The sequence below is a fragment of the Chinchilla lanigera genome, unplaced genomic scaffold (genome assembly GCF_000276665.1).
Source record: "Chinchilla lanigera isolate Chin_1 unplaced genomic scaffold, ChiLan1.0 scaffold00071, whole genome shotgun sequence".
Classification (NCBI taxonomy): Eukaryota; Metazoa; Chordata; class Mammalia; order Rodentia; family Chinchillidae; genus Chinchilla; species Chinchilla lanigera.
In genome coordinates this window covers 1,703,983-1,721,621 of record NW_004955472.1, presented here as the reverse complement: position 1 = coordinate 1,721,621, position 17,639 = coordinate 1,703,983, and the positions used below count along the sequence as shown (strand labels likewise).

Below are 17,639 nucleotides of genomic sequence, written 5' to 3'. Positions count from 1 at the left end.
TAATTGTGTGGAGGGTGTGTGAGGGTGGGATGTGTGTGGAATAAGTGTGTGTGTGTATAATCGTGTGGAGTGTGTGTGAGGGTGGGATGGGTGTGCGTGTGTGGAATGTGTGTGCAGTTTGCCCTCAGAGCCATCCTGTCCTAGATGTATCTACCACTCACCTCTGTGAGAGTCCCAGACACAGCAGCGGCCGGAAGTAGCAGGAAGCAGACGGCTTCCCTCCCCGCGCCCCCTCCCCCGTGTGACCCTTGCTGCCCTCCGCATCGTCCGCACCGGTCACTCATGTGACTTCCAAGAGGTCCCTTGTGCGTCGACAGCGTCTGACACTGACCGTCTTCTAGCAAGGCCGTGGCTCCCGGTTCCCTCTGATTTTCCTCCTGTCTCTCCGGCCATAACTCTGTGTCCCTTTCGTGCTGCTGCTTTTTACCTCCTCCTGGAGTGCTGCTGATCTTCCCAGTTCTGTCCCGGGCGGTTTTCTCACGCTTCTTTGGCAAGCTCCTCCACTCTTACGATTTTGGCTACCACTTAGGCAATAGTAGCTTCAAAATCTGTATCTCCAAGCAAATCTCTTTCCTTTGCTTCATATAAAGTACTGGGCAGTATATCCAGTTGTTGGCCAGATAACTTTTCTGGATTTTCTCAAGAATTTCTGCCTCAAAATGAACTGCAAGGCTCTAATCTGTTATTTCAAATCTCCATTATAGCTGCACTGTAATTCCAGTTGGTAGGGCCAAAACCCAGGGGTCATCCTAATCCTCTCCCCTCTCCACGTCCAAGTGGTTACTAAGATCGCTGATTCTGGTTTTTCTGGCTTTGGAGACAGGGTCTCGTTAGGTTGTCGTGGCTGGCCTCGAACTCATGGCACTCCTGCCTCAGCCTCTTGAGTACTGAGATTACAGGTGTGCGCCCCCACACCTGGATGTGATCTACCTCTTAAAATTCCCTCCTACTGAGTCTTGAAATGTAGGCAAGCACTCTCATATTTTGCCTGTGGGAGTGTAAATTATTACACCTCTTAATACAGCAATTTAAGGAATATATTGAAAGTTTGAAAAATGCTTATATCCTTTAACAATTTCATGTCTATAAATTTATCCAAGGAAATAAAATTGTGTACAGAGATATAACTACAAGAATTATTATACTAGCAAAATTGTGTAAATAATTTAAATTTTGGATAATATAAAATTCTTTAAAGACATTATGTACATTCATAAAATAGAATACTATGCAGTTAGATTTTATTAGATTTTTTTATGAGGTTTTGGGAATTCAACCCAGGACTTTTGCACTAAACTATATTCCTAGCAAAAAATTTTTATTTGAAGTCAGGCATGGTGGTAAATGCCAGTAATCCCAGCACTCAGGAGGCTGAGGCGGGAGGATTGCAGTGAGTTTGAGGCCAGCCTGGGCAACAGAGTGAGTTCAAGTCCAGTCTGGACTAAATAGCTAGATCCTGTCTCAAAAAACCAAAAAAAATTATTTTAAATTTGAGATGGGGTCTCGTCAAATTGGGGCTGGGCTCAAACTTATGATGTTCCTGCCTCAGCCTCCCAAAGTGCTAGGATTATAGCTATGTGCCACCATGCCCAGCTGGAGACTATTTCTGATACAGGAAAATATACCTGATGTGTGGCTATATAAAAAATGCAAGATTCAAAATACCAGTACAATATGATGTCATTTTTGTGAAAATGTTTTCGCTTCCTATTAGTAGGCCGTATTAGAATATATGAAGGGCCGAGGGCGTGGCTCAGTGGTACACGAGCATGTTTGATCCCCCTCCACACACACACACACACACACACACACACGCTTTCAGGTCCTGGGAGAGCCCAGGCTGCCTTTGCAACCCTCTCGCCTCGTCTCTCCGCAGCCTGGCCCCCAGGTTCTGGATGTGCTCTTGTGCCCGTCATCACATGCCCTTGTGGCACAGGACCCACATTTGGGGAACTGACTTTGTTCACCTTTTTTGCTGGGAGCTCCTCAAGGCCGGGGCTGACCTGTCCTTTTTGTGCACTGGGTGCCTACACACAAAGATACCCCGCAGCATTTCGTTGGACAGTTCACACTCATGACTTCTTTTAGGCAGAGTCCCAGGGAGACTCCTAGAGTGCCTCTCCCTTTGGTGGCAGTTGCGCTGACACCCTTGGCTACTCCTCTTCAAGCACAGACAGACACAGGAGATTGTGGTGTGCGGTATATGTAAACACAAAGACAAACCTGCAGGATATGTCCTGGCCTATTCAACAGGCAGCCTCAGGGCCTTTGCACTTTCTGATGACGCTGTTCGAAACTTTCAGCTCTTCTATTCTTTGAGCTGTTCGAATGGATAGTTCTCGCTCGTCCTTCCAGTCTCAGTCTCTTTCCGTGTCGCCTCAGAAGGGGTCTGCCCTGACCTAACTAATTACGCTGTTTCTTTTCATTTCCATTGCCTTGTTTATTTCCTTTACAACACTTTGGACAGTTTGTGAAATTCGTTTCTTATCTGTCTTCTCCCACCAGCTACCCTGGTACAGTTCCACAAGGACAAGGTCCTATGCTATTTTACATACCTTTGTGAATGAGTTTTTTTTTTTTTTTGTACCGGGAATCTAACTCAGGACCTTGCACTTGCTGGGCAGGCGCTTGTACTGCTGAGCTATCTCCCGGGCCCTCATTGTGAATTCTGTATCCAGGAAAATGAATACATGCATACCCAAGCTACAGATCATTACAGATGCCGTGATAACCACACACGCCAGCCGTCTAGACACACACAGCCGCATGCTCTGCTCACCGGGGTCAGGAACTTGTTGGCTTCCCAGGCCCACAGAGGCGGGTCCTTGTAGACCTCCTTGATGGAGGTGGGGGCCCGGTAGGAGTCAGTGTAGGTGCTGATGGGGGTCTTGGTCTTGTGAGAGAAGAGGAACATGGTGGGACCTCCGGGATGCTGCGGTGAGCTCTACCTCTCAAGACTCCTGCTGGACATCAGTGACCACCCCTAACTCCGGCAGGTGCTCCTCGCTGCTGTGGCCCCCGTGGAGGGTCTCTCAGCTGCCCTCCCCTGCGACCTGCGCGCTCTCACCCTACCCTGCCTCCTGCTCCAGGGCCAGCACTGCCCATTGTGAGATCACCTGGCTCAGCCCCATCCCCGGGGGAGCTGAGGAGGCCTCATTTCCTCCCTACTCCCAGCCCCTTCCTGCCTGAGACCCTCCAGAGGCCGGTTTCAAAGAGTCCAGAGGGCTCTTGGAGACCTCCCAGGCGGGGCGTCTCACTTTTTGGAGGACAGAAGTCCTGAGGGCCGAGACTCACCCAGAGGCACGCAGCCGCTCAGTGGCACCGGAAGTCCACGAGCGGAGGTGAGGTGTCACGTGCGTCCAGATGGGTCCGCCCCCTTCCCGCTTCACGGCCCTTGCGCCCACCCCAGGGAGGGAGCTGAGGCTGGCTTGTTTGATGCTTTTAATATCATTATTTGTGTTACACGATACACAACCAAGGATGATGGTCAATACTGCGATGGAAATGTTAAAAAAAATATTATACACGGCTCATGTCTTCCACACACCTTCCTGAAAATAAGTTAGTGAGCACGGAGAAACCTGGCTGGGCAGCAGCCGCAGCTGGGGAGAGGGGAGTTAAGGCAGTACCTAACGCGGGCGGGGCAGGGGGCCTGGGGCCTTCCCCTTCAGCCTCCTAGGATGGGAAGGAGGGAACCATGAAGTCTGGACGCAGAAGCTGCCGGCTTGCCCTCTCCCCGCCACTGATGTACTGCCTGAGCTGAGTCCTTGCCTGCCGGGAACTTTTACATCCTGCGGGCAGGGAGCTCTTCCCTGCTTCCTCAGGGCCACAGAGACTGGCCGGTGGGCCAGTGTCACACAGTAAAGGCAGAAGTCTCAAAAAGGGGAGGTACCCATATTGTAGAGAGGGAACCCAGGAGCCCAGGGCGGTAATGGTGGTAGAGGGAGGCCTGGTTCCGGGGCCAGGTGACAGTGGTGGGATGCTGACCAGGGTGGGAGAGGGGCTCAGGTGGGGCCCACTGTGGGGCTTGTGGGTCCGGAAGATACTTCAGTCCTTGCCTCCCTTGGGCATTTTTTCATCATCTAACTAGAGTCCCGCATTAGAAGAGACCAAGGTGGGTTGGAAGCGTGGGGAACGGAGTTGCGCCCCAGTACTTTGGCAGATCCTGGGTGCGGGGGGGGGGGGAATGGTGCTGCCCTCTGCCCGCTCCCTACCCCTTCCCGCTCCTGCCTCCCAGGACTAGTGTCTGGGAGGCCCGTGGGGCTGCTGCGGCAGGGGAACCGTGTGTGGGGGCTGGCAGCTCGGGTCCGGGGCAGCACCGCCTCGCTCTGTGGAGGCGGCCTGTGGGCGCGGGAAGGTCTGAGGCTACATGTGCTTTCGCTTTCCTTCACACGGAGGCGGGCTCCAGATCGCCCAGCCCAGGGAGGGCCCTATTCATCTTCCCTTTTGATCTGTGTCCTCAGCTGTTTTGGCTTCTGGCCCGAGACCAGCAGTAGTGGCGGAAGCAACAGAACGAATTCCTCACCTACAGATACTTCACACAGTCGCATCCACAAAGTAGACACCGCTGCACACTCACACTCACAGACACACAGATCGCACACACTTCCCCTTTCCACACAAACACCCCTCCGGGAGCCCCCCTACACTCAGAGACACGCGAGGTCTCACACCCCTCTGCAGAAATCGCTGTGAAGAAATTCCCCTGGGTGTGAAAGGACCTTAACAAGAATTTCAGCTGCTGGTATTTTCCAGTTGAGGAAACTGCAGCCCAGAGACGGCGCGCAGCTCGCTGGAGGTCAGATGGAGCTCGGAGCTGGGCGCAGAACGCGGCTCTGGGCTCCCAGGCCAGGCTCTGCCCGCTGCCCTGCAGAGCAGCCTCTCCAGCGGCAAACATCACACAGTCACGCTGACACATCTGTGACAGGAGGGGACACCGGGGAGACAGGCCCAGCAGACACACACACACACTCTGGCGAGCACTCACTGCCGCGTGTGGACCGCCACCAATCCCTTGCATCTTCCCAAGCCTGCTCTTTGAAGAGATTTAATAGGAGGCAGCCTGCCAGCCTGCGGGCTGGAGCGGGACAGGAACGGGGGGTACCGGCCGGTGCGCTGCGTCCAGCCTGGGCAGTGGGCAGAAGGGCTGGGGGCGGGGCACCGGGGAGGCAGGGACAAGTGCGGTTTCAGGAACCAGTGAGGACAGGTCTTACCACCCCCGCCACCCCGGGGGCCTCTCTCTTTCCTTCTCCCACGGCCAGAGGGCGTGGAAGGGGCCGAGCGGGACAAAGCAGAGGAAGGCAGTGATCCGATGGGGGCCATACCCACGGGCCTCCTTGACAGGCTTCCCCTCGGGGTGCGGAGGTGCGGGGAGAAACACAAAGCGGTCCAGGGCTGCGGGGCACGGCGCGGCGCTGCTCCCACTGCCCGGGCCTTCCCTCCCCTCCCTTCCCCACCAGGCCGGGGTCCATGGCTTTGCTGGGGTGGAGCCGAGCCCCTGACTGTGTGATCGCCTCCTCCCTGCGTATCGGTGTTGACTTCCCGCGTCCAGAGACTGCAGCCCTGGGGAGGAGGCCAGTGCGCTGGGCGGGGTCCCCCAAATAGCTGAACAAAGAGCCCCACCCCTCCTCAGCCCCCCGCGGGGCGAGAGACCCGGTTCTGGTTTCTCCGGCTCCAGGAACACACAGAGGTACACGTCCTACCATAGGAGGAAGCAATGACTGTTACAGGTTGGCGGCTGCGGGGGCACAGCCCGGGGCGGGCGGGAGCGAGGGGTCGGCCCGCCCGAGCAGCCGCCCGGCCGTCGTGCCTCCCGGGAGGCCGCAACAGCCCCGCCCGCTACTGGATGTGGCAGGCGGTGGAGGACGTTGCCTGGCAGCACATGCAGGTGGGGTTCACAGACTTGGGGGGGATGAGGTCGAGGTCCTCGTCGTCGGGGATCTCGTCTAACCGGTAGCCGTCCTTCAGCAGCTGGATGTTCAAATCTTGGTTGATCTGCTGTAGACAAAGGGGAGGGAGGTCAGGCTTGGGGCTTCCTTCCTCCGCAAGGCAACCCCCCCCCCCCCCCGGAGCTGCCAGGACCAAGGCCATCCCTGCCACAGGCCTCCCCTATCCCAGCCACCGGGTCTCTCCACAGGCCCAGGCCCGCCCTCCTCCTCCCGCCCTGCCCTTGCCTGCCACTCCCTGTGTAGCCCGGCTTCCTGAGGCCGGCCAGATGCGGCCTCCCCACTGCGAGGCCGGCCTCCCCTCTAGTCCTGCTCCTGTCCGCCCGCTCCTTAACTGCCGCCTGCATTTCACAGCCCGTTCCATTCAAGAACCCCGTTCTAATAACTCTGGGCTCTAACCCTGGGGTCCCCAAATTGAGCTCAGTGATTACGTCCAGGCCACCCCAGGCCTGGTCCCGCATGGAGCTCTGCCCAGCTGAGCCCATCCCTCGCTCTCTGGGGATGGCTTGGCATCACCCCGCTCCTGCTCCTTGGTGGAGGTGGTCCTTGCTCAGGCAGGCCTAGGGTGGCGAGGGGTGGGGCCTCACCTCAGCAGAGGAGTAGCCAGAAGAGGAGTATCTGGACATGTCGAAGTCGTCATCGCTGGCCGTGGAGAAGAGGGCAGAGAGGAGGCGATTCAGGAAAATTAATGGAAAACTCTCTCACTCCTGGCCGCCCCCATCAGCCCGCACCGTGCCCTGCCCCCAAGAAGCTAAACACACACCACCCCTAAGCAAACCCACGCTTGTGCAGATGCAGAGGGTCAAAGACAGAGGCCTGGCTGCGCCCTTCCAAATGGATTGCCACTGTTGATTTTTTTCTAAAAAGAGCTGTTACCCTTTTCAACTCCTTCTCTCCTTATTTGCTAGGCCCAAATCACACTGACTTGTTGGGTTTTCCCGCAGTCCAGGGCTAGCCAGGTGTTTCCCCAGGACTCTTTGTTGGGGGCGGAGGGCAGGACAGTAAGCACGCCCTGCTGTTCGGGGACATCAGCGCCCCGAGGGCAGTCGCTGGGTCAGTTGTTCCAGGATGGCGGTAGACTGGGCTGGTCCTTGTCCCTCTGCCCGCTCTCCTCCTTCCGGACAAAATCCTGTGCCCTGGGGAATTCACCCTGGAGAGCCTCTGGCTAAGGAATACCGCACTCCTGGCGCTGTAGCTCACACAGGCTCCAGCGGCTTGCCCAGCTGCCCCCCGCACATACCTGTCCGTGTCAAGGGCTACCAGCGGCTTCTCATCTGGGCTCTGGTCAAGCGAGGAGTAGCCTTTATTGGGGACAACCAGCCTGGGTGAAGAGTGTTTGGAGTTGAGACGGGAACGGGAGCACACAAAGCTGGGAAGGACTGGGCTGCATCCCACCCCACCTCCTCCTCGTTTTCCCCGTCCTCAGCCCCTCCCCGTCTTAGCTCCCACCTGCGGACGCAGGGGAGAGGGGAGGCTCAGGACCAGCTGCCATGGGAGCTGGCCAGAGCTGGCCGGCAGGCTCCAGGCGGGCTGGGGAGGGCCTCTACCTTGTCCGGGCCATGACGTTGTTCTTCTTGGGTTGTTGGTTCACGGGGCTGCCCATGCTGCCGTTCTTCAGGGAGCCCTTCCGGGCCAGCTCCCGCTGCTTTTCTGCAGGGAACACGGGAAGGAGGCTGCCCCCAAGGCCACACTGCCTTCCTGCTGGGGGCAGCCTCCGCTGTGAGCCCCTTGCTCCTCCACAGACTGCTCAGCTGTGGTGGTCTGAGGCAGGCAGTGTGTGTCACGGGGAGGTGAGCCTGCCTTGGAGAAGCCGCAGCTCCCCTGTGGGGCTCAGCTGATCCCGGGAAGGCGGGGCGGGCTTCCCTGGTGAGCTGGGGAGAGGCTGCATTCTGGGGGTGACAGTGTGCACTGGAGCACACTCGGGGCTGGAGGTGTGGCTCGGGGTTCGCCTGGCACGCACAGAGCCCTGGGTTTGCTACAAAACCCAAACCCAAACCCAAACCAGACCAAACCACTGAAGTATTCAGAAATGAGCATCCATGTGGGTCAGAAGTGAGGCTGGTCAAGGAGCCATTTAGCCCTCCACGCAGCAAACACTGGCCTCACAAGTCACGGGTCAAGTCCTGTGCTGAGGTTAGAGACCTCTCTGGCTACAACTCAGAGCAGGAAGGCCTGGAGGTCAGAATGAAGAGTCAGGGGCCAGCACAGACGGAAAAAGGGACCTTCGAAAGCTGTGGGGGAGGGGCAGAAAGGGCCGGAAGAGCAGACGGAAGTGGCGGGGGCCGCTTGGCCGTGCTGCCTCAGCGAGGCTCGGGTTCGTCCTAGGCTGAGGGTCCAGTCTCCCAGCGCGGGGCGGGCCGCCACTGACCCGCTGCTCGGTGTAAGGCGACGGTTGCGCCGGTAACTGCCTGGTCCTGGAGGAGGCCCGTCTATTCCTTCCTACGCTTATCAAGTAAAGCCCAGATCCAGGAAAAGGATCTTTTGTGTGAAAGGGCTACTAGAAGTTGTCTCAAAACAACAATAGTGCACTGCAGAGCAGAAGCATGGGAACTGATTTATTTTAAAATGTCCCCAGCCCTTCAGGCCTCTGAATCTTTCATCTTCTTTTTTTTTTTTTTTTTTTTTTGGTTTTTCTCCGGTACCGGGAACCGAACTCACGACCTTGCGCTTGCCAGGCAGGTGCTTTTGCCGCTGAGCTAAATCCCCAGCCCCTATCTCTTTCTTTTTGCCTTTTTTTTTTTCTTTTCCTTTTTATACTGGGCATTGAACCCAGGGCCTTTGCACTGAGCTACCTCTCCAGCCCTTTTTTGTTTGTTTGTTTTTATTCTAACGCAGGGTCTCGTTAAGTTGCTAAATTTCCCAGGCTGGACTTGGAGCTGCAACCAGCCTCTCCGAGCGCCGGGATTGCAGGGGTCCCACCACCAGCAAAGCCCTGACTGTGTATCAGCACGACCTCACTCCAGCTTTGCCGCTCTTTCCAGCAGGCGGTAGCGGCCATTACCACTACCAACCTCCAGGGGGTGCAATTTGCCTTACAGTTCCTAATGGTAGCTGTGGATTTCGGTGAGCTTCGGGAGTGTGACGGGGAGGGGAAAGGTTGTTTGAAGGCATGCTAACATTGTTTAGCACAGTAAAAAATGCAAACCAACTGGCAAAAACCAAACTCTGGACTACTATACAACCATTTAAAGGAACGAAGTCAGTCTCCACACTGAGACGGAAAGGGCAGCAAGTGAGGGGAGGGACAGGTTTCAGAAAGTGTGCGCAGTGTGACACCACCGACGCTGAAGTGACACAGAGCGGCGCAAACTGCAGACGCTCGGACCGACGCCTGGGGAGGAGAACGTGCTCGGGAGCGTGGAGGAGAATTGATGTTCAGTGAAATACCCGTACTGTTAAGCAACAGCTAACAAGCAAAGCTGGCTGCAGTTAGAATTCGATGTCCAGGGAAGACGGGCAGCGCCACCTCGGGAACGTGTTTCTCAGCTAGAAAACCAGCTGAGCGGGCTCCCTGAGCCTGGTCTCAAGGGAGAAAGGCAGGGGACCGGAGCCGACCGGAAGATCGGGGCTCTTGCGCTGGGACTGTGGCTCCGTGCTACAGCACTTGTCTCGTGGCCCTGGATTTGACCCTCACCAACACAAAAATAAAAATAAATAAAATTTACAAGCAAAACAAGAAAGTCAAGAACCCTGTGGAAGGAGCCCTAGCGGCTGCGGAGGGAAGGTTTTTGAAGAGAGGGGACAGGTTCTCAGGGCTGAGGGAGGCCCAGCTGTGTGCTGGGCAGCGGGACCTGAGGAGGGGGACGGCTGGAGCGGCGGGATGGCAGAGCAGGTCTGAGGGTGGCGGGGCCTGCACGGATCACACTCTTTCCTGTGTGCTTTGTGTTGTGGGTTCTCCTCATGAGCCACATCTTCGGTGACAGTCTGAACGTACAGCAGCCTTGGGTCAGCGGGACTTTGCCCTACAGGGAAAGGGGCAGCGCTCAGACGCAGCAGTTGTGGGCAGTGCTTGGGAGCCAGCTGCACAGTCAGCGCATGTGCGATAACCCCGGGAAAGGCGCTGAGGCTCTGGAGAGGTGTGGGATGTTTGAGGTGAACAGTAAGGGTCCGCCTTCCCTAACAGGAGCCAGCTGGGCTGTGGGACTTCCGAGTGGTAGGAGGCCGGAGAGCAGAGAGCGGCTCAGCGTCTGGGCTTTGGAGCCCTCATTCCTTTCTACCCCTCAGACACAGTAACTGACACCCACCTACAAGGCAGCTTACTATCAGCCTAATTTATTCATTCTTGCTTGCTTGCTTGCTTGCTTTGAGACAGGGTCTCCCTGTGTATTTCAGGCTGGGCTTGAATTCACTATGTAGCCCAGGTTGGCCGTAAACTCACAGCGATCCTCCTGCCTCCGCCTTCCAAGTGCCGGGATTACAGGCGTGTAGGTGTGTGCCACCATGCCTGGCTCTGATCGAGTGTTTGATGGGATTTCCAAGTCCTCCCCCTGGGGTTCCATGCTTTTATCCCTACAACTACCCCTTGGCATACCTGCAGTCCTCTTAGCCTCAGAGATGCCTCCTTAGAATTTTGGGACTTGAAGAGAGATATAATTACGTTCTTTGCTTTCTAGGAAATACGGTGTCTGGCGGTGCCAGTGACTTGGGGGTTGAGTCTTGGCATCATCTATCCCGAGCTGCTTTGTTTGTGACCTCTCACCTCAGACCCAGCCCAGAGCACCTTGTCCACTCCCCACATCCTCCTTACTCCCCGGACACACTCACCCAGCTTCACCTGGAGCGGGGATGGTTTGTAATTCATGGCTACTGACTCACCCTCCCGGGCGTCACAGTCTCCGTCTGAGATGGAGGCGGTGGCTGGGTCCTGAGGGGAGAAGGCCAAGAGACAGAGTCATGAGCAAGCGAAGCAAGCCTTCGCCCCGCCCTCGGGGCTTGTGGGCGCATTTGCCCCGGCAGCAGGCTGCACATTCAGAGTGGGAGGGCACAGCCGTTCACCAGGGGACAAAGACGCCGAGCTGGGCAGAAAGGTCGAGGATCTCGGCCCCACTTACACCCAAATGGATGTCTGCCTTCTAAGTCCCACATGACCCAGGCTCCTCCAGAAATCCCACAGTTGCCTTAAACACATACAACTTCCTCTGCCTTCTCTCATACTAGCTGCCCTGCTCTCTAGGCCCTTCCTGTACACCTGTTAGGAAAGGTCTTTCTGGGTCCTGGATTAAGCTTAGGGTAGGTGCTCCTGGAGATGGGCCTTCTCGTTCCTTTTCCCTCGGGCCAGACAGTCCCATCACCACAAAATGCAGAGAACCAACTGGCCAAAGCAAGGGAGACTTTAAGGCAAAAAAAGCATTTTCATGAGGCCTTCTTCAGACGCACACGAACCCTAAGGAATGTCTCCTGGGAGACCCTGAAAGGTTGGCTGGGTGTGGCAGAAGACCAGTAATGACAAATCAGCAGGCAGCCAGTTAGTTTTGCATTGCCCAGTGTGCAAAACTCTTGCTGCTACAGATGACAAGGAAGGTGGGAGAATACACATTCTCTGTGTGGTCCAGAACGTGCATCCTTTTCAGTCCCCCTTGCCACCCTCCTCGCTATTCCTACCCCTGGGCTGGGTCCTGGGCTGTCCAGAGCCCTTATGTAGCCTTGCTGCCCCTCTAAAATACCCTCCTGGCCTACAGGACCTAGGGTACTGGTCTACCTGCCTCAGTCAGTTGGAAGGGGCTGCAATCAGTATTCCCCCTGAGAAGCGGATGATCAGTCCTTACTATGGGCACTGTATGCTGGGCATCTTTGAATTGTAACCAGCGGTTATAGTGGCAAGCCTAAGGTACAGAGGGGACCCAAGGTTTACCAGGGGGTCAGAAAGTGGGCGGATAGGCAGTAGAATGCTCCAGGGCTGGCCCCTCAGTGTCAGATCCAAGGGTCTGTGTGGCCACGGGTAACTCAGGAACGGAAGGCCGTATACCCATGTTGTGGCTCTGTTCTTTGTAAAATCTGGCAGTGGGCCTGAGTTTGTGCTTGTCACCAAGGGAAAAAGTCTAGGAAGTTTGGAAGGGAAACTTTGGCCTTGTCTGTGTTCCTCCAAGCCCGCAAGGCCACCAGACTCTGAGTTTCACAAATACGTTACAAATTCCTGAGGGAGGAGCCCGGCTTCTCTCCTCTCCTCCGATCCACTCCAGCCAAAGCTGAGCAGGAGGGGACAGGAAGCTCCGCTCGGAGAGGCGGGTACCGCAGTGCCTGTATCTCAGGCAGCTTCCCAGGGCTGCACGCTGGCCAGGTCCTCCAGCCTCCTTGGAAGACAGCACTCGTCCCCCTGCCATGGAGGAGCAGGCCTCAGGTGGCTGTTCCGTGCCTCCCTTCTCCCAAGATGCCTCTCAAATGCCATCTGGAGGGCTGGGATGTTGGGCTTTCCCCTTGGGTCACAGCAGAAGCTCACCCCCACAGCAGCCAGAAGGAGAGCGCTTTTTTTGAGACAGGGTCTCACTATGTGGTTCAGCCTGGCCTTGAATTCACTGTGGAGCTCAGGCTGGCCTCGAACTCTCAGCTTTTCAAATCCCTAAATGTGTGGGTGAGATCCTGCCCGAGAAGCTCCGCTACATTTCCAAGTCACCATCCACTGTTTCCGTGGCATTTGTCGCATGTCACATCCACCACATCCATGTGCAAATGGCTTCCTTCCCTGCCCTCCGGGACTCTGCTCCTTTGGTTCATCTCTTGCCCCTTCACTACCATTCCTGTGTTTTCCCACGGCCTGCTGTTTCCCTGGCCCTCTTCTCTCTCCTCGAGGTGCCATGATGGCTCCTATAGTTCAGGTTGAGATTTCTTTTTTTTCAAATACTTGGGATTGAACTCGGGGTTTCACACAGCCTCTACTTTTTCTTTTAATTTTGAGACAGTCTCCCTAAGTTGCCCAAGCTGGCTTCAAACTTATGATCCTCCTGCTTGAGTAGCTGGGATTCAAGGCATGTGCCTCCATACTTGACTGGATCGTTATCTTTTTTTTTGTTTGTTTTTCTGGTACCGGGAATCGAACTCATGACCTTGCGCTTGCCGGGCAGGCACTGTGCCACTGAGCTAAATCCCCAGCCCCTGGATCTTTATCTTTACCCTGGTGACTTCTGAATCTGTGGCCTTCCAGTCTTGCATCTCCTCTCTAACTCCATCTATCACATGAGAGTGTTAGATCTCACTGCATTTTCCCTGGGGCAGATATGTAGATATAGATATAGATTTATTTTATATTATTATTATTATGTACTGGGGATTAAACCCAGATTCTTTGCACTGGGCTACAACCACCAGCCATTTAAAATTTTTTACTTGGAGACAGGGTTTTGCTAAGTTACTAAGTTGGCCGGGCTGGGCTCAAGCTTATGATTCTGATCCGCAGTGAAACTACCAGCTCTTTTGGGCCAGAAGCTAGGATGCGAGGCTGTGGGCGGAGCCCACCTCTCAGCATCTCCTCCAGCGCTGTGCATGGCGGAAGGCCGCCTAAGTGGCGAGCACAAAGATCTCCGGCACTGTGTCTACAAGTCCAAGCTTTTACTGTGGGCCTCCGGTATGTCTTCCCTGAGAAGTGCAGCCAGTGCACCACGACCATTGTGTGCAGAGATAATCAGGGAGATCAAATGTAAAATATTCATGAATGGAAGTATCAGAGAGGACTCCAGGCAGAAGGGAGCGTCTGGCTCCAAGAAATCAGGGAGAATTTAAAATGCCCCCTCAGGACATCCAAGAGGCATTAGCTAGATCCAGGAACTACAGTGGGGATTAACAGGATTATTAATAAACACTCAGCAGAGACAGACACTGAAATGCATCTCCATCAGCAGCCCACGTTTCCGCAACCATTCCAACAAATTCTCCAAAGACTGCAGAGATCACTAATAACCTAGGCTCACATGGGATGGGATGTATTAGCTAATAGTCAAAGAGAAGCCAGTATAGCTAGAGGAAAATAAAAGTACTGTTCTAAAAACTCCTTAGATTAACCAGGTTCAGTGATTTTCATTCAGCTGTATTTATTCCGTGCTTTGGGTAGGGGGAGAAATAGGGAGGGGGTCTGCTTCCCTCCAACCAGAGCCTACCTTTACCTCACTTACCAGGCTTTCTTTTTTTAAAAATGTCTATCAGGCTTTCTGTAAGATTTTGGTTAGAGAAAAGGTTACAATCCATTAATTTGATCGAATTTGACCTTTAAAATGTTTTTATTATGCGAATTATTATAAAAAGTACAGAAAACAATATAGCGAGACCCTAGACATCTATCACCAGCTTTAACAGATATCAATTTATCAACCCACTCTTTTTGAAAATAAGGAAACTTGGGCCCCCAGGGGAAGTCTAGCCCAAGGTCCCTGACGGAGCAAGGACCTCTCAAAGCATGGAAGCAGGGCCATAGGAGAGAGGGCATGGCTGGGACTTTGACCGAGAGACAGGCCCCCCGAGAGGCTGCTCTGATCCCGCATGCCTGCGCACCAGTCTGCGTGCCCATCCTTGCCTGCCTGCCCTCTGGCTGTACTAGCTCATGAATGGTCTCCCGCCGACGGGCCTCGCTGGTTGCAGCTGAGGGTAGTGCGGTAGGTACCAAGGTAGGTTGGAATACAAGAGATGCAATGACAGATGACCAGGGTGGAATTGAGTAGACAAATGGTAAACAAAGGAAAAACATCAGAACAGGCTAGGGGCCTTACGAGGCATGGGCCTGGAAGTGACAGAAGGAAACGCTTTCTTGAGTAACCAGGGGAGCCGAACAACCCTTTCTGGTAGGCTCTGTGGCAAAAAAAGAAAAATGAGACTTGTAGCGTTTCATAGTTCCTAATGCACATCTTCAGATCCGAGAGCTAGTCTGATTCTCACAAGCACCCAGGAGCCGCTGTGAGTCCTCTCCCCTCTCCTTGGGCAGAGCCCAATGGCCTGAGCAGGTTGGCTGCACCTGAGTAGGCTGACCTTCAGTAGGTGCTCAGGGGAGGCCGACGAAGGGAAGACAGCCCACACAATCCCACCCTCCTTGCCACGCAGGCCGAAGGGAAGGAGGTAATGGTTAAACACGACTCTGGGGCCGGTGCTTTTAGGTTTGTACCCCAGCTTCTCCGGCACTGGCTGTGTTCTGGGCTTCAGTTTTCTCATCTATAAGTGGAAGTAACATTAATATTGATGTCAAAGTTTCCCTTAAGGGTAAAATGAGTTCATATATTAAAATGAGTTACGTACTTGGTGCTTGGTATTGTACATAATGAGCACTACATCTGCATTAGCTTTAACATTGTTATTAATGTAGGTTGAGTGAGATAAAATGTAAAAGGAAGCATAAAAACACTTTGGTTTTCTGCCTGGAGTCACTGGAAAAGGAGTATTAACTACTAAGACAGAAAGTGCAGAAAAAGACAATCAGATTAGTTCACTTTGAAGTGTCCTTTGCACACCCAGATGACACGATTGGTGAATGATATTTGAGGTTTGGGAACTCAGGAGAGGTGCGGACTGGTCATGATGCAAAGCTCAAAGGAGAATGCGCTCTCCCACAGAGAATGAGCGGAGTGGGAGGGACAGACACCCAGGATGGAGTGTGGGGAGCACCCACCCTTAGGGATGAGGAGAAGAGTGGGTAGGAGCAGAGAGTGCACTGTAGGACTAGAACGAGAAAGCGGTAGTTCCAGTGTGGAAGAATCAAGTGTCAAATAGGACAGATTGGTCCATCAGGCACAGACACAGTTTAGAAATAAACAAGTCACATAAGGTATGATAGAAAAATACGGTGAATATTTAAATAAGAACTTTTACAGTACAAGCACATTTCCATTAACACCCCCTCAAAACGTTCCCTTTTGCTTCAAACACACATCCCAGCACTCTAGCTACTCTCTGAAGCAGTTCTGCAAGTCCTCTTTCATGAATGTCTTTAGTTGTGCTATCATGACTGCCTTGATGTCCCGAAACAATTTTAAATGATTGCTTTTCATGGTTAATTTGACTCTGGGCAAGAATCAGAAGTTGCATGGGGTAAGATCTGGTGAACAAGTTAAGGATACACCACAATATTTTTACAAGCTTGTCTTTCAGTGGTAGCAGCATTCACCATATTTTTGATCATACTTTGTAAAGACACTTATGAAAGAGGGCATCCAGAACTGCGTCAGTGACAGGAATGATGGGATAAGTGCATTCAAAGCAAAGGGAAATTTTTTGAGGGGAGTTGATGGCCATGTATCCTTGACTGTAATAAAATTTTTTGTCCTTTTGAGACAGGGTCTTGCTATGCAATTCAGGCTGGCCTTGAGCTCACTTTGTAAACCAGGCTGGTCTCAAACTCACAACAATCTTCCTGCCTCAGCCTCCCAAGTGCTGGGATTATAGGCATGGGCCAACACACCTGGCAACTGTAATACATTTTTTTTTTTTTTTTTGGTTTTTCTCCGGTACCAGGAACCGAACTCACGACCTTGCACTTGCCAGGCAGGCGCTTTGCCGCTGAGCTAAATCCCCAGCCCTTGTAATACATTTTTAAAATTTAACATTTGCCGTATATTTTTATCACACCTTGTAGGTAGCCTCAGAAAGCACAGTTTTACTTGAATAGTAGGAATAGAACTCTGATTGTAAGGGATTTTGGACAGAACATGATATGAAGAAGTAGAGACAATGACACAGGCTATTCCTTCAGGAACTACACTGTAAAAGGAAGAGGTGGTAGTGAATGACAGCCAAAGTAAGTGTTAGAGTTGTAGGAATTCTTTAGAATTAGGGAGCACATGACCACTGTTCAACATCAAGGGAAAGGAAGCCGGGTATAGAAGATGTTTGATGGGACAGAATTGTTTCAGTACTTGGGGGCTGGACCCCAGGCCTTGTGCATGCTAGGCAAGCTACATCCCCAGCCCTTTTTATTTTATTTTGAGATAGGGTCTTGCTAAGCTGTCCAGGCTGGCCTTAACTTGCAATTCTCCTGCCTCAGCCTCCCTGAGATTAGAGGCATGCACCACTGGGTCGTGGTCTTTGAGGAGTCAAAGACAGATAGAACCAGAACCTTGGGCCAGAGGAGTGAAAGTCTACTGAAATGGAGCAGAAGCGAGGATGTGTGGGGTACAAATAACACGGAGGAAAAAGGTGGACAGACAGTAGGAAAGTAAGAGGGTTTGTGCCTTTTTAAATAAGGAAGGAGGCGAGCACCAGCGTTGGGAAGGAGAAGAGGGGCACTGGGTGGCTAGCCAGAGTGAGGGGAGCACATTGGCCAGCTTCCGGCTACAGCCCTCGTCTTCCACCCGCCCCCTAGCTGAAGGACAGCGCTCTCCGTGGTGCTGAATAATCCCGTCGGTGTTTTGTGGGCTGAACATGGATGATTCAGGGTAGAGACATGGTTCAATTTTAGCTTCTCCACAGGGGGAGTTAACCTTTCCTCACTTCCAAGTGCTAATTCTCAGGAAATTGAAATGGATTTAGAGTGAGGTGTGAAGAGACAGACTGCTTATACAAACATTACCTAAAGCTCTTCCCAGAGTGTATACGCATTTTCTCTAGTGTTAGGGGAAGTTGGGAAAGAAAGTTTTGACGTGGAGAATGCTAAATGGATGCCTCTGAAGTAGAGTCATGTCTATACCTTGCTTAGTCTCCTTGAGTGACATCAGAAAGCAGGACAGACAGAGAAGCAGAAAGAAGGAAGCGGGGTCAGGAAGGACAGTGCTGATAAGGAAATAG

The 17,639-nt window shown here is 53.3% G+C and overlaps 2 protein-coding genes across 22 annotated transcripts in view; both read right to left on the bottom strand.

The window, feature by feature from the left end:
* The window catches only part of LOC102028955 (chromosome unknown open reading frame, human C9orf24), a 15,507-nt gene extending 12,359 nt beyond the window's left edge, over window positions 1-3,148 (bottom strand). The window contains exons 1-2 of one of the 4 annotated variants that reach the window (XM_005401076.2): window positions 3,073-3,148; window positions 2,780-2,893 (exon numbers count right to left, since the gene is read on the bottom strand). In XM_005401076.2, the coding sequence (XP_005401133.1) occupies window positions 2,780-2,893; window positions 3,073-3,105 (147 nt within the window). In that variant the 5' untranslated portion in view covers window positions 3,106-3,148. Of the gene's footprint in view, window positions 1-2,779 lie in introns of all 4 variants that reach the window. The other 3 variants (XM_005401077.2, XM_013522971.1, XM_005401078.1) reach the window with 3 other exon arrangements.
* A 279-nt stretch (window positions 3,149-3,427) lies between these two features.
* The window catches only part of Fam219a (family with sequence similarity 219, member A), a 49,795-nt gene continuing 35,583 nt past the window's right edge, over window positions 3,428-17,639 (bottom strand). For 2 of the 18 annotated variants that reach the window (XM_013522972.1, XM_005401063.2), the window contains exons 2-7: window positions 10,710-10,809; window positions 9,737-9,907; window positions 7,493-7,643; window positions 7,186-7,266; window positions 6,533-6,587; window positions 3,429-5,997 (exon numbers count right to left, since the gene is read on the bottom strand). In XM_013522972.1, the coding sequence (XP_013378426.1) occupies window positions 5,839-5,997; window positions 6,533-6,587; window positions 7,186-7,266; window positions 7,493-7,643; window positions 9,737-9,907; window positions 10,710-10,809 (717 nt within the window). In that variant the 3' untranslated portion in view covers window positions 3,429-5,838. Of the gene's footprint in view, window positions 5,998-6,532; window positions 6,588-7,185; window positions 7,267-7,492; window positions 7,647-9,736; window positions 9,908-10,709; window positions 10,810-17,639 lie in introns of all 18 variants that reach the window. The other 16 variants (XM_013522974.1, XM_005401067.2, XM_005401073.2 and 13 more) reach the window with 12 other exon arrangements.